Source organism: Mobula hypostoma, chromosome 2 (assembly GCF_963921235.1).
Source record: "Mobula hypostoma chromosome 2, sMobHyp1.1, whole genome shotgun sequence".
NCBI classification, from domain to species: domain Eukaryota; kingdom Metazoa; phylum Chordata; class Chondrichthyes; order Myliobatiformes; family Myliobatidae; genus Mobula; species Mobula hypostoma.
This window is the reverse complement of record NC_086098.1, coordinates 18,557,240-18,573,372: the sequence shown is the minus strand read 5'-3', so window position 1 is coordinate 18,573,372 and position 16,133 is coordinate 18,557,240. Positions and strand designations below refer to the sequence as shown.

The following is a 16,133-nucleotide window of genomic DNA, read 5'->3' as shown; positions in this document are numbered from 1 at the left end:
TGCAAGGTTGCTGTTGCTACCAGCCAATTTATCTCACTCTTGTACACCTCCTCATTGCCATCTGAGATTCTGCCAAAAACAGTGGTGTGACTGGCGAAATTATAGATGACATTTGAGCTGTGATCAGAGTACAGAGAGTAAAGCAGTGGATTAAACTCCACTCCTCTTGAAGAATGTTCTAACATCAGCCCCTGAAACAGATATCACAGGGTCACCAGGTGTGGGGGTTCGCTGTGGACGAAAAGAGATGCAGTCAAGATAGCTGTCAAAACATGCGAATACTGTTCACAAACCCATGTCCTGTGATGGAGATAACGAGGTCAAGAAAGGGAAAAACAAAGTCTGGCACCATGGGAAATTGAAAGCAGGATGAAAACTAGCAGCAAAAGTAATGGAATTTTTGACTTTAGGTTGCATGAAGCAACACCAGTAGAATCATTAGTGTACTGGGTGGGAAATGGTTGTGTGAAGAGGCATGGAGAAAGCAGGTCTGAAAGAAACACTTTACCACAAAACCCAGAAAAAACAGGCATGGACTAGGTCAAGCAGCTTCTCAATGACGCTCTCCAGATTTGGAAAAAAATAAGTGGGATTAAAAGAGAGGTTGGTGAATATAAGAAAGAGTTCAATAAGGTGTATTTATTCATTAAAGATCATTCCCAATTGTGTTCATTGCATTTTGCTTTCAGTTGGAGTTGAAAGCATTTTTTTATTGCTCTATTTCACTCTTTCTTTTTCTTCCTTTTCTAGAGCACTCAAGTGGAATCTCATCATTCAAACCAATCCGATCGCACGTTGCCATCCCTACAGCCCATGTCATGCCTTCTACCTCTAATCCCTCATTAAGCAGACCTGGGGAAAAGGATGACGGAGCTCCCTGTACTAAAGTGAACCTTTCCAAGACGTTGCCTAGCAAGTCAAAAGATGTTTTTGCTCGGAACTCTTCCTTGGACATGAAGGACCCCCGACCCATCAGGAAATGGTCGTCCCTCTCCAAGCTCAATGGAACGGGGAAGGAGAGTCCGGACTGTGAGTTTACTGGCAATGGAAACTCTGCAAACTGTATGGCCACTGTAACAAATATCAATGTTAAGCCTAGTACATATGGGGAAACTGACCTGGACAACTTTACATATCGCAATACAGAATGTTCAAAAACCGAGGAAACAAAGCGATGGGATACATCTGCCAAAGAGTTCTGCCAGAGCCAGTATCCCATTTCTGATGGGCAGTACAAATTTGAGAGTTTTTATAATGCTGCAGGTGACTCCTCTTTGTCGTCATCCACGCTCAACAAGAAGCGCTCAGACTTAGCACCCAGTGCCTTGACTGCAACCAAAGCCACCCCAGACGACGTGGAGACTTACAGACCGAGACGTGGCTTTCCGTCTTGGGAACACCAGCCTGCTTGCGGCACAACGACTCCTTCTTCTCTGAGGACTCAGCGGTGGCTGAGTGACCAGATGCAGGCCGCTGCTCTCGGCCTCGGCCCTGCGGAAGGCTCCTGTGCATTTGCGGGTTGGCAGCGGAAACAGCCCCCAGAGCAGCTGGGGCAAGAAGCCGGTCAGAAGCAGGTAAGCACTTAAGAGCAAATAATACCTGTTCCTCTGCATAATGCATCTGGAGTGTACTGAAATAAATTAACTGTTTGAGTATCATCAACAGAAATATGTTTGCTCTCGGGAATTTTTATATTAACATGTTTTTCTCTGAAAATAAGAATCAGAATACTATGGTCTGCTTGTCCACGGTTCCTAGTTTGGTTATGGGAAAGGTATGAGAAGCAGTCTGCGAAAACCTTTCTTCTTGCTCACTCTTACCTTCACCGAGCTCATTTACAGCAGCCTCAGCCGTGGAATATTTTTCAGAGGTTTCCATCAGTGACACTGTTCAAAATAAAGTTCAAAGGTCAACAGGAATTTATTATTGAAGTAAGTATACAGTATGTCACCATATACTACCCTGACATTCATTTTCTTGCAGGCATTCACAATAATACAAAGTAGAACAAATGAAAAGCTACACACAAAGTCCGACAACCAATGTGCAAAAGACAAACTGGTCAGATTTTTAAAAAACTAATAATTATAAATAAGTAATACTGAGAACTTGAGTTGTAGACTCCCTGAAAGTGAATCCACAGATAACGGAATCAGTTCTGTGTTCTGGTGAGTGAAGTTATCTGCTTTGCTTCGGGAGCCTGGTGGTAGAAAGGGTAATAGCTGTTCCAGAACCTGGTGGTGTGGCACCTCAGGCTCCTGTGCCTTCTTCCTGATGGCAGCAGCAAGAACAGAGCATGGCTTGTGCAGCTCTCCTTGAAGATGTGCTCAGTTGTGGGGGGCTGGGTTTGCCAGTGATGGACTGGCCTGTATCCAACACTTTTCAAAGGCTTGGGCGTTGGTGTTCCCATACCAGGCCATGTTGTATCCAGTCAGGATACTCTCTGATGAAGGGTCCGGCCTGAAACGTCGACCGATCTTTTCCATGGATGCTGCCCAACCTGCTGAGTTCCTCCAGCGTGTTGTGAGTGTTGCTTTGACCCCAGCACCTGCAGATTATTTTGTGTTCAGGATACTCTGCAGTGTGAAAATGTAGCTTAGGTTTTTGACTGATAATCACTATCTTCTTATAGATAAGCAGACTGTTCCAAAGGCAAGGAGGACTTTAACTCAATGTTCTGTTAATTGGATTACACAGATGAATTGGCAACCTTAAAACAATACTGCACAGCATCCTATAAAGGAAATAACACTCAACTAGGCAGTCAGTACCGTGGGTTGGGGGTGGGGTGGGGGAGAAGTCCAATAATGTTCTCCATTTTCTCTGCTTTTCTAGTTGTTCTGTGCTGGTGTGTAATTCCATTAGTGTTAAACCAGCTTTCCAGTACTTGCCCAATAGAGTTTCTTCATATTTGAGGCTAGTTCATAATCTGCATTTGTGATGAGTATTGCAGCAAAGCAATACTCATGTTTCACTTGATCTTGACTTTGAACATGTCATTCAAGAGTAGGAATCCTGTCTGAAGTGCTTCCATAGCTTATACCCCTCTGGAGGCAATTGCAAAGGTTTGGATGTTACCTTTAAGCAAAATCTAGCCATCAAACCAAGGTCTTCAATGTTCAGCAAGAGTGCTGTGTGATGAATTTACAGATACCTTGGGGAGCAAAGGTTAAGTGAACAATGAAGTTCAGGACAGCTGATGGCACATTATTTTCAACTGGGTTCTTCATTGTTTTTGCCAATCCGATTTTAAGTTTAGCATCTAGATCTTAAATCAGTGAAAGATGTTGATAAATATTATTTTTAAAGATAATTATGGAAATGTGCACATATCAATCAAAACTGACAAGAAAGAGGAAAGGAGACAGAGGTTGATATTAGGACCATTAGTTCACAGTTTGATAATAGTTCATCTGCATACATTTCTGGTCATTGTTCCTTGAACATATATGAAGACCTAAGAAGGCATAGAAAAGATTTAAATAGTTCGATGGATGAGGAATTTCTATATTGTAAATAGATTTGAGAAGCTGCGAATATTTCCTTAGATTCAATCCTCACTTTTCAAGGGAAGCTGGAGACCAGTGGCAGCAACACTTAGAAGGAGCTGAAGAACATGATTGACAGGATTGCTGCTGCAAGAGTCAGCATGGGTTTGCTAGGTCAAATGAACTTTGTACTTATGACTGTGAGGCTAAGCACATCTCCAATGCCATATTTAGGTTTGCTGATGACACCGCTGTCATTGGCTGTATCAAAGGCGGTGGCAAATCAGCATGTAGGCGAGAGATTGAAAATCTGGCTGAATGAGATCACAACAGCTACCTTTACTCAATGTCAGCAAGGAGCTGATTATCGACTTCAGGAGGATGAATCTACAGGTCCATGAGCCAGTCCTCATCAGGGAATCAGAGGAGGAGAGAGCCAGCATCTTTGAATTCCCCACTGTTATCATTTCAGAGGATCTGTCCTGGGCCCAGCATCTAAGTGCAATTATGAGGAAAGTACGGAACACCTCTACTTCCTTAGGAGTTTGCAAAGATTTGGCCTGACATCTAAAGCTTTAACAAGCTTCTATAAATGGGTGGTGGAGAGTTTATTGACTAGTATGGAAACACCAATGCCCTTGAACAGAAAATCCTATGAAAAGTAGTGAATTTGGCCCAGGCCATCATGGGTAATGCCCTTCTCACCACTGAGCACATCTACACGAAATGCTGTTGCAGGAAAGCACCTTCCATCCTCAATGAATTCCACCATCCAGGCCATGCTCTCTTCTCGCTTCCACCATCAGGAAGAAGGTACAGGAGCCACAGGGCCTACACTACAATGTTCAGGAACAATTACCCCTCAATCATCAGGCTCTTGAACCAAAGGGCATAATTTCAATCATCTTCACGCCCCATCATTGAAATGCTCCCACAGCCAATGGACTCACTTTCAAGGACTCTTCATCTCATGTTCTTGATATTTATTGCTTATTTATTATGTTTTCCCCTTTTTGTATTTACACAATTTGTTGTCTTTTGCACATTGGTTGTTTGTCCTTACTGTTGAGTGTGGACTTTCACCGATTCTATTGTGTTTCTTGGATTTACTGTGAATGCCCGCATGAAAGAGAATTTTAGGGTTGTATACAGGGACACATATGTACTTCGATAATAAATTTTCTTTGAACTTTTCCATGCTGTAACAATTCCGTGTTTCTATTACTGCAATGTCCAATCTTAAGGTGTTCAACATCAGTTGTGATGTACTTCAGAATGCATATTACATATGAAAGGTGCTATATGAATGTAATTCATTTAGAGGAAGTTAATGAATGGATAAAAAGGTGCAGGTAGAGAAGAAAGATGTGGAGATGTCTGCAAAGTTATAAATTACAGAAATTCAATAAATCCCAAAATATTTAAGGAACATGTATTCTTCATTTTCATTGCAATTTAGCGCAGTGGATGAAAACATTTTATTTTCTGTCTTCAAATGATGTATAGTAAAGTTGTATATCTGTATTACAAAGCACTCTACTGCTGATGTGCATTTATCCATTTACTGGCTAATAACCTATTTGTTAATTTATAACTTGGAAAATTACCTTTCTCCCGCTAACTCAAGTTTGAGATAGGTCCTATGTGATCTAACCAGCAAATGACAACCCCGAAACAGTTAACTTCTTTTCAGTCCTTCAGGGCTACCTGAATATAGTTTTATCCAGAGATACAGCACGAAACAGGCCTTTCCGGCCCAACGAGCCTGCACTGCCCATTTACGTCCATGTGACCAATTAACCGACTAACCCTTACATCTTTCTAATATGGATGGAAACCAGAGTACCTGGAGGAAATCCACGTGGTCACGGGGAGAATGTACAAACTCCTTACAGACAGCGGCAAAATTAAGCGCAGATCTCTGGTGTTGTAATAGCATTACATAACCACTATGTCGCCACACTACCCTATATATCTGGTACACGTTGGTGTTTTCTTGGCTGAGGAACTCATTTACTGAAGCACTGAATTGAGAGAAATTATCAGGTGTTAAATCTCATCAAAGAGGGAAATATATATACTGTATATATCGCACAAGAACATGGACTGAAAGCCCTCAGGTAACAAAGCTCGTTATTGCCAGCACTAACAGATGAAGAATTAAAACTCTGGCACCCTTGTTGAACACATCACCTATGTAAAGAACAATTAGATAACTGATTAAAATTAGTAACATGGATGACGTGTGCTTAATATTGGAGTGGAGAGAGACTGCTAGACAATTTCTGGAGTGAATCAAATGACACCAAAGTGATTTTCACATTGCCATCTGTTTTTTTTATTGTGCCATTATTTCTCTGAAATGTGAAAAATCTTAAAGAGGTGTTTTGTAGTATAAATAACTCTCAAGAAAAGCACAGGGATCTCTTAAAAGCCAATGAGTAGAACTTAAAGGGTGGATTTTGTCCTGAAGTACGCAGTACCCAGATTTAGAGTCTCTACTTCTGTAGTAAGTTTAAATTTCTTCCCCGAAATGGCTGGAAGCAGGATATAAAATAACTGTTGGGTTAACTGATGACCTAAGCTGCTTCTCCAATTTAGTGTTTTCTCAATTCACGTAATCCTGTACACAGGAAACACTGTTAAATTTGGTCTGCACAGGACCAAGGCATCCTGTTCATTGCAATAATGCTAGTCCAAAACAATCCAGCAGGTAAATTTCGACCCGAAATTGATGGAGATGGTGGAAGAGGGGGAGATGACATCATGGGAATCCAATAAAGACTGCCGACTTCACTACCTGACTGTATCCAATGTTAGGAGGTGAATTGTTGTAGATTTGATCAATACCTTTTCTTATCTTCTATTGCAAATATTGGTTGAAGTGTAATTGTAGATAAGTCAAACCCTCACGAATTGTGCAGCTACTATGTAAACAATATAGGTTGTAATGTTTCTATTACCTACAACAGTGAACTTCAGTTTGTTAATTAACTGAGACAATACAGCAGAACGGATACAAGCTGTATGAGTGGTGATTGATAAGTTTGTGGCCTAAAGTAGAAGGAGTTAATTTTAGAAAACCTAGCACATTTATTCTTCCTACATTTACACACTTAGTCCAGCGGTCATGGAGCATACGGATCCCTTCTTTGTTGAAGTCGGCGTCTTGGACCTCCAGAAAGTGGTCCACAGCAGGGGTGATTGATAAGTTCGTAGCTTAAGGTAGAAGGAGATGAGTTATACAGCTCTTGTTACATGCATGTGCAGTTCAACTCTTTGAGTGATTATGCAGAAAGTTTGAAGTTAATAACTCCACGCCTTCTACCATAGGCCACGAACTTATCAATCACAGAAGTGACCTTCCTTTGCAAGTGACTATTTTTACAATCAGCTGTCGGCTTATTATATGGAAAGGTAGTGACCAAAGATGAGCCAGCCCAAAGTCATAGGGTCATTTTAAGTTGATAGAGACAAAGGCAGGCAAGCAGTTATTTATGACATTGGGAGTCTGTATGAAGAATGGGACAGGAATAGGTGTGAATGATATGTGTGAGGGAAATGTAATCGTAAGCAAGGACTGAATGTTCAGGTAGTGCTGTCCTGGCTGCAGCCCAGAAGAACATTATTCTTTAATGACAAACAAGAGAAAAACTGCAGATGCTGGAAATCCAAGCAACACACACAAAATGCTAGAGGAACTTGTCAGCCCAGGCAGCATCAATGGAAAAGATTACATTTGACGTTTCGGGCCAAGACCTTTCTGCCCAACTGGGAAAAAAAAAGATGAAGAGTAGATTAAAAAGGTGGGAGAAGGGGAGGGAGAAACACAAGGTGATAGGTGAAACCAGGAGAGGGAGGGATGAAGTAAAGATCTGGGAAGTTGATTGGTACAAGAGATGCAGGGCTGGTGGAGGGGGAACCTAACTGGAGAGGACAGAAGGCCATGGAAGAAAGAAAAGTGGGGGAGGAACACCAGAGGGAGGTGCTGGGCAGGCAAGGAGATAAGGTGAGAGAGTGAAAGGGGATGGGGAATGGTGAAGGCGGGGGAGGGGTGGAATGGGACATTGCCAGAAATTTGAGAAATCAATGTTCATGTCATCAGGTTGGAGGCTACCCAGATGGAATATAAACTGTTGTTCCTTCAACCCAAGTGTGGCCTACTCGCAACAGTAGAGGAGGCCACGGATAGACATATCAGAATGGGAATGGGAAGTGGAATTACAATGGTGGCCACAGGGAAATTCCGCTTGATCTGACAGACAGAGCATAGATGCTCAGTGAAGTGGTCTTTCAATCTACATTGGGTCTCATCGATATACAGGAGGCCACACCGGGAGCACTGAACACAGTATAACACCCCAACAGACTCACAGGGAAGGATTGTTTGAGGCTGTGAATGGTAGTGAGGGAGGAGGTGTAGGGGCAGGTGCAGCACTTGTTCCACTTGCAAGGATAAGTGCCAGGAGGGAGATCAGTGCGGAGGGATGAACGGACAAGGGAGTCACATAGGGAGTGATCCCTGTGGAAAGCAGAAAGTGGGCACAAGTTACAGAGAATTATGTGCTGGACGCGGAGGCTGGTGGGGTGGTGGTAGGGTGGTGGGAGGATGGGTTGAGGGCAGACATGCATGAAATAGAAGAAATATAGTCCAGGTAGCTGTGAGAGTCCATGGGTTTAACAGGATGGGAAGAGGTATGTTCAGTCATCTTTAGTGACTGTGCCATGTTTTACCATTAGATCCAATGAAATCAACCAGGTTCAGTTAAGCACAATGTATGGATATTGAATGAGTGTCCTCTGTCTGAGATCTAAGCACGCAGAACAAGTTCTCATTGACTGCATAAGAGGGGTAGACTGAAAAAAAATGTCACAAACATATATCTGAAGGCTCCAGAGTTTGAAAGCTGTGCACAAGTGCCACGTGTATAGATTATATATGTGTGATATCCCTGATTTATTTTATTCATACAGTTATACTGTTGGGAATTTTATTCTCTGCAGGTTTTCTCAATATGCAATGTGTTCCTTTAATTACATTATACAATTGTGTAATTCAGTTGATTGATAAGTTAGGCTTGTTGAATTCGTCAACAGGATTTGTCTTGTTAACATTTGGCCAATAACATGTCTTGAAACAGTCTAGAGGGATCAGGTGGGTTGTTGTGGTGGTGGTGGGGGGCAGCCATTTTCTGGAGAGAGTGCAGCTTTTTTGGAAGAAGAAGGAGAAAGAGGAAAGAATGGAGACAGCTGATAAACATAGAAGAACATAGTGATATGCTCACTGAACCCATTTGGAAGGACAGATACTGCTGTTGGAAAATCCTCATGCAGATGGAGGAGAATTTACGGATAACTTTTAATTAGCTAGTTATCACACACCCTTGGAGAAAGTTCAATGCCTTGTCCTTGGACATTACATGGATATTTATTCATGTTTTGCTCGGACTGTGTTTTCAGGCAGTGATTAAACAAAATGAAGCAAACTGGATTGATTACGCAACAATGAGGTCCAATCATTATGTGCACACAATAAGTAATGGGCCCTTTTTTTATTATATTTGCTATAGTTTAAAATACTTTGTCAATACAATTTTAATCTAAGCTTATAAGGTGTGAGCTAAATTATTGCTTCCTGGCGAACAGTATATTTGCAAGGGTGTGTCAATATTCATACAAGTAACAGTCCTACGTTTCCTTAAAGGAACATTCAAACTTTTATGTTTGTGCTTGCCTGAATCATATTTACCCTAGACGTGATTATTTATTGAAAATAGCCTTTTCATTGTTATCCCCGTATACTGTAGAGTTATGTTACTGTTGGTTTGTGTTCACAGCAGTCGCTAATTCATTATGAACCTATGATAAGAGCGTTACATATAATCCATCAGTGCGTTCTCATTGACTGTTTATTCCTCTCTATAGATGCTGCCTGACCTGCTGTGTTCCTCCTGCATTTTGTGTGTGTTAAAAGATTTTCAGCGTCCACAGCATCTCTTGTATCAATAGGTTCCTGACCTTTTGCACAATCCACCTATTGGAGCTCGTTTTGTCTGGTTGAAAAACGATTACCATTTTATAGTTAGTACCCCAGATGGGACAATAATCTGATCTGGAAAGAAATTGCTTGACTGAACAGATCCTTGATCATTTATCTGAACAATGAGATTGCTTTATTCTGTGTGGGGAACTCAGGCTTGCGGGGAGAATGGTACAAGGATGTTTTCCTCTGGTAAAACTTGAGCAATATCATCAATAGAGGAAAGATGGCAGACAAATATTTCCACTTGTGTAAACACAAGGGAGATAAACCATGGAAGGATAAAATAGAAAATATTACAAAGGTTTTAAAAAATCAGCACCATGCGAGATAAGTTCACAGGAGAATATGGCAATTAAAAACTAGAGGAAATGGTATAAATCATCAATGAAACAAGATCTAGAACAGGGTACCCAGCCTTTATGATACCATGAACCATTACCATCAAGAACCTGAGGCAGGGAACCCCTGATCTAGAAGTATTACCTATGTTTCCTAGCACTGTGCACAATAATGCATGAAAGGAAAGGATGCTGTAATGTGAGGAAAGAAAATTTGAAATGCAAAGATCAGCAGGCCCTGAGATCAAATGTAGAGAAGGCAACAACCTGATTACTGTGCAGATAGGGGGGTTGCTCTAAGTGTTGAACTGTTCAAGGCAAGTACTGAGCTGACCACTGCCAACAAGTGGACCACAGTCAGCACCAATTGTAAATATTGGAATCAAAAGGGTAGTTAAGAAGGCAGGGAACAGTGATGTGTACTGTGATAGCTGGGGATCACCTGGAACATGGTCTAGTTGTTTGCTGGACAATGGAATACTGCTACAGGAAGTTGGTAGGCCAGAAGGACCTGTTAATGCACTGTATCTCTCAATAAAAATCAAATAAAACCCACTGTCATTCCACTCTGGCAGTGGGCAGCCATATTCTAAGCTTCCAAACATGCCTTGCATGTTACCTTGAATCAGGACCGTAAATCTAGTAGCCCCAGGCATCTAGGAAAGTGGTGGGGCAAGAAATAAACTCACTTAGTGTGTTCAACAGATCAGAATCAATCACAGGCTCTGGTCTGTGTGGTGTGTGAAATGAATCAAGGCATTGATTGCAGATTTTGGTCACTGCCCAATCAGCCCCACCTGTGAGTCAGGGTGCTACGTTTGTTAATATAGGAGGTCATAACAGGGTTAGACGTCATGGTTTGAAACAGGATCTGACTGTGACTGCTGTGAAAGGTGTGTGAGAGCTGCCATGTTGTCTGAAGAATGACAGCAGATGATGTTACTGGAACTTCAGTTAGCATACCCTACATCTGATCACCATTCTGCATAGGGAAAGTGGTGCTTAGCTGTTACAGAACGAGGGCTGAGATTTGGCAATGAACCAACACAGTTTTTGAAGACACAGAAGCCTGAGAGCATGTGCCATTCAGGACAACTTCTACCTTGCTGTTCTAACACTTTTAAATAGTTCCCTAGTGTGATAAGTTGGACTTTGACTGTTCCGAATTTTATATTTCAGTGATATTTGACTAATATTGTATAGTTGAAAAAGGATCGGCTTTCCTGGCATATATGATAAATAAACTCTTCTCGGGCTTCCAGTCATGTCCAGGTATTGATTTGAACCAACGTTTCAATGACAAACTCTGCCATCTTCATCAGGGATGATGCCTGTTCATGTCTAGTCCAGTAGCATTTGTATCCCCGTCATCCGTCCCTCCTGATTGGTTAGTTCTCATCCAATCAGCTTTCCGCTGTCCCACCTTGTTTACCTAGTTTTTCCAGAGTCTAAAGAAAGCACTGTGAACCTTTTCAGCAGAACACACTACACTAACGCTGTCAGAAGCTCACCAATTTCCTCCTCACATATTGCAACACCCCACAACCAACTTACCAGCTATGCTGTTCCTGGGTGGACCCTTATCAAGGGAAAACCTGCAGATGTTGGAAATTCGAGCAACACGCACAAAATGCTGAAGGAACTCAGCAAGCCAGGCAGCATCGATGGAAAAAAGTACAGTCAACGTTTCAGGCTGAAACCCTTAGGGAGCTACTGCTGATATCCTCCAGCATTTTGTGTGTGTTCTTGGGTGGACCCTTGCTTGGATCCCCTCAAACCCAAGCTCAGAAGCAGTGTGCAGGACGAACAGCTGAGACAAATTGAGGGCTTCTCAAACAAGAAAGTCTGATGTTTTACTGCTGGTCAAGCAGTACTGGTGAGGGACTACAGAGATAATCAAAAGTGGGAACTTGGAAAGATTAATGACAGAACTGGACCACTCTCCTAAACGGTGGAATTTGCAACTGATATCATTTGGAGCTGACACATCGATCTGTTGATGCCAACCTGCCAGAAATACTTCCAGCAGTCCCAGAGTCAACCCCTGCAACCACCATGGAGGAGGCCCATGAACCCGAGATTGTTTCACAACCACAAGACTCACTTGCCAAGCAGAGTGATCCCCCTGTCAGAAAGGACATTATCCCACAAGAGTAAGAAATCATCCACAGTGATTCAATCTTTAGGCCTGAATGTGACAATTTAAAATTTACTATGCAGTGGATGTCTTCTGTATATAGTACAGTAGTTGTATTATATAATATACTCTGTGTGTGTGTGTGTGTGTGTGTGTGTGTATATATAATGCATTTTCTCTGTAGCTGTTACACTTTATTCTGTATTGACATTGCTTTATCTTATTTTACCTCAATGTAAGTGAGGTACACGATCTGCTCTGTATGAACAGTACAAAAGACACTTTTCACTGTATCTCAGAACATTTGACAACAATAAGCTAATTCCAATTTCATTTCTTTCCGTTCAACATCATGAGGTACAGGTGAGTGGGAGCCCTTGACCATGCTGATAAGAGGAGTACAGGCAATAAGGGGAAAAAGGAATGATTAATTTTCAGAGAGATGGTAGATTGCTGTTCCTTGCTTGCCTTCTCTGAGATGAAGTTGGCAGTGCCATCCAGGGCACGTCCTTTGCTCTGTCCTCAATGAGTTTGTGCATTGCTGCTGGGTTTAGCGAAAAGTGGAAGGTCAGATATAGACCATAAGACATAGGAGCAGAATTAGGCCATCTGGCCCATCAAGTCTGCTCCACCATTTAATCATGGCTGATCCTTTTTTTTTCTCCTCCTCAACCTCAGTTCCTGGCCTTCCCCCAGTAATCAAGAACCTATCAATCTCTGCTTTAAATACACCCAACAACCTGGCCTTCACAGCTGCATGTGGGAACAAATTCCACAAATTCACCACCCTTTGGCTAAAGAAATTTCTCTGCATCTCTGTTTTGAAAGGGCGCCCCTCTATCCTGAGGCTGTGCCCTCTTGTCCTAGACTCTCCCACCATGGGAAACACCCTTTCCACATCTACTCTGTCTAGGTCTTTCAACATTCAAAAGGTTTCAATGAGACCTCCCCTGACCCCTCATCCTTCTGAATTCTGGTGAGTACAGACCCAGAGCCATCAAACATTCCTCATATCATAATCCTTTCATTCCTGGAATCATCTTTGTGAACTTCCTCTGGACCCTTTCCAATGCCAGCACATCTTTTCTAAGATGAGGGGCCCAAAACTGTTCATGATACTCAAGGTGAGGCCTCACCAGTACCTTATAAAGCCTCAGCATCACATCTTTGCTCTTATATTCTAGACCTCTTGAAATGAATGCTAACATGGCATTTGCCTTCCTCACCACCAACTCAACCTGCAAGTTAACCTTCAAGGTGTTCTGCACAAGGGCTCCCAAGTCCCTTTGCATCTCAGATTCCTGGATTTTCTCCATGTTTAAAAAATAGTCCACGTACTTATTTCTTCTACCAAAGTGCATGACCATTCGTTTTCCAACATTGTATTTCATTTGCCACTTTCTTGCCCATTCTCCTAATCTGTCTAAGTCCTTCTGCATCCTATCTGTTTCCTCAACACTCCCTGCCCCTTCACCAATTTTCATATCATCAGCAAACTTGGCAACAAAGCCATCTATTCCATCATCTAAATCATTTATATAGCTCCATATGACCTTCATCTTGAACTGGGCATTGACTTTTCACTGTACTTGAGCTGAAATATGAAATAGCAGTCTCTGGGACTGAGAGTGGATCACCCGTCAATCAGATCAAGTCAGCCCATCAGCTTTCCATATAGGCTCTTGTGTAATATTCAATCAGAGGAATAAGAAAACTCATTAAACTCTTAATATTGTTTTATTTGATGCTAATTTACAAAATGCATACACACTTCTGTAATCTGCAATAATCATGACATAGACATAAATCTTTTTCTAATTGACTAGAGTATTCTTGCATGTTTGTTGAATGTGGCCACCATGTGAACTTAAATCTCCCCGAATCCTAACCTATTTTATGAGGAAAATATTGCTGGTAAAAAATTAACATGCTCCATCTGTTATTGTTGGAACCATCTGAACAAAGTTTTAAAAATGGATATTTTTAAAAATGCGAAACAATGCTTCTGTGACACATCCAGAATTGTCATATATTGGGAAGCTTTATTGACACATTAGGAAAATACTTGCAAGTGAAGACATAGTTTGCATTTCTTGAGCATGCATGATTGTACGATGGGCCTTAATGTTCTGATGTTTGCTTACAGCACCTGAGGTACTCTGCTACACATAAGTAATCAAAAATTTGCTTTAGTCCAACAACATGAGACTTCAACCTTTAGTTTTAGACATTTTGTTGAGTTGCCTCCGTGACTGTAATGGCTCCTTTTTCTGTTGCCATACATTTGCTAGTAGAGCTGTGAAGCCAATGAGTCATCAGAAATAGATGAAATACCTGAAGGCCACTCTGTCCAGAGAGAATAGCAACAAGTGATAAATATTTGTACAACTTCCATTAAAGATTGGCATTGAGCTTTTCCCATATCTGGTGAGGAGGAATGATATTGAAAAATGCGCTTGCAGAGGAGTTCGTAAAAGTTTAATTGACTCTGTGGTGGCTCTGAACTTATCCCAGAAAGGAGGGATCTCACAGTACCAAAATCTCACAGTGCCTTGTATATCTTGTGTCTGTAGAAATTCTGTCATATAGCGCAGAAGGTTTCATTTCTAAAGGAATTTCTGAAAGCAACATCAGTTACGTTACTCAAATTTATAAAAGAAAAGCCTTGTGGTATTGAACTTGGAGCTTCTCTAAAGAATTCATGGGCTAAATTTATTAATTCACTTCTGAACTTAAAAAAAATTTATCGAAGTCATGAAGCTGACACGATGCTTGGAATCTCTCGAGTGTGACATACATGTCCCCTTTGTTAAAGTGAGCAGAGGTGAGGCACTCAGCTCAGACTCTGTGATTCATAAATACTACAGCTCCAGCTGATGCTGGAATGGGAAGTTGAATTAAAATCAGTGGGTGTTGGGAAATCCCGCCTTTTGTGACAGGCCTTTTGATGAAGTGGGGCACCAATCTGCATCTGGTCTTATCGAGGTTAAGGAGACCGCACCTGATACAGTAGACGACCCCAGCAGACTCGCATGTGACGTGCTGCTTCACCTGCTTTTGAAGGACTGTTTAGGGTTCTGCAAGGTAGTGAGGGATAAGGTGTAGGGACAGGTGTGGCACTTATCCCACTTGCAGGGATAAGTACCAAGATGGAGATCAGCTGAGAGGGATGGCTTAAATTTATTTTTAACTACTGGTCCTGAATGGGCCATATAGTGTCTGCCAATCATTTAATGCTATGTGATATGCACCTTTTTAGTGCTAGTGACCTAATATGATTCTCTGCCCAAAACTGCTTCGTATTTGTTTCCTCCACATGCTCAGCACAAATGTAAAATTAATGCCATTATTCTGCATTTGTCTTACTGAACAGAAGCACAGAGGAGAGTTAAATGCAACTTGGTTCTATCTTTTAGCGAGTGCTAGATTGAATCCAGGGCTCCAGGCATCAGCTCTGTGGTAAATGTTGCTCAGAATTGGAACTGGTACAAATCTACTCTGGAATAAATCAACCTTTAATCTTTGGGATGTGGGCTTTGATGACAAAGCCAACATTTACCGCTCATCCCTTGTTTTTCTAGAAGAGTCAAAGACGGTGAATAATTAATGCTTTTCAGCATTTATTTCTCATATGTAACTACCCCTGTTACATTGGAACAGGTGTTAGGTACTGCTTTGCTCAAGATTCACAGATTAAGAAACACTGCTTTGCCTCAAGATTCACAAGCTAAGGAATAGAGAAATGGAAATCAAATATTGCGGGCAGCTTTCCGGAGAGGTCTTTAGAATCAGTTTAGAAGCTCATGAGCACAGTGTTGCTTTCCACACCCCAACCTTGATTGTTTAAATATTGGACTCCTGAAATAAAGAGCACAGATATCTCGATAATGTTTCATATCAAATATTTTTAGAATCATTCTTCATCAAAGGCATAATTCAATAGTACATTTGGACAGAAATGCACTTCTGAATGAAGGGATAATGGTCCTGACACAATAACCTATTGATTATCAATCAGCTAACATCTGTAAATTTTGATTATATTAATATTTGATGGATTAAGAAAGAAAATGATTTTATATGGTTTTGGAATTTATTGAGGATGTTCCTGGAAGAGACAACACATT

General features: G+C 41.4%; 1 protein-coding gene across 4 annotated transcripts in view; it reads left to right on the top strand.

Annotated features, from left to right (window-relative positions):
- cep85l (centrosomal protein 85, like) overlaps positions 1–16,133 on the top strand; it is a 348,511-nt gene that overhangs the window by 148,066 nt on the left and 184,312 nt on the right. For all 4 annotated transcript variants that reach the window (XM_063033776.1, XM_063033783.1, XM_063033765.1 and 1 more), the window contains one exon: positions 751–1,574. In XM_063033776.1, the coding sequence (XP_062889846.1) occupies positions 819–1,574 (756 nt within the window). In that variant the 5' untranslated portion in view covers positions 751–818. The remainder of the gene's footprint in view (positions 1–750; positions 1,575–16,133) is intronic.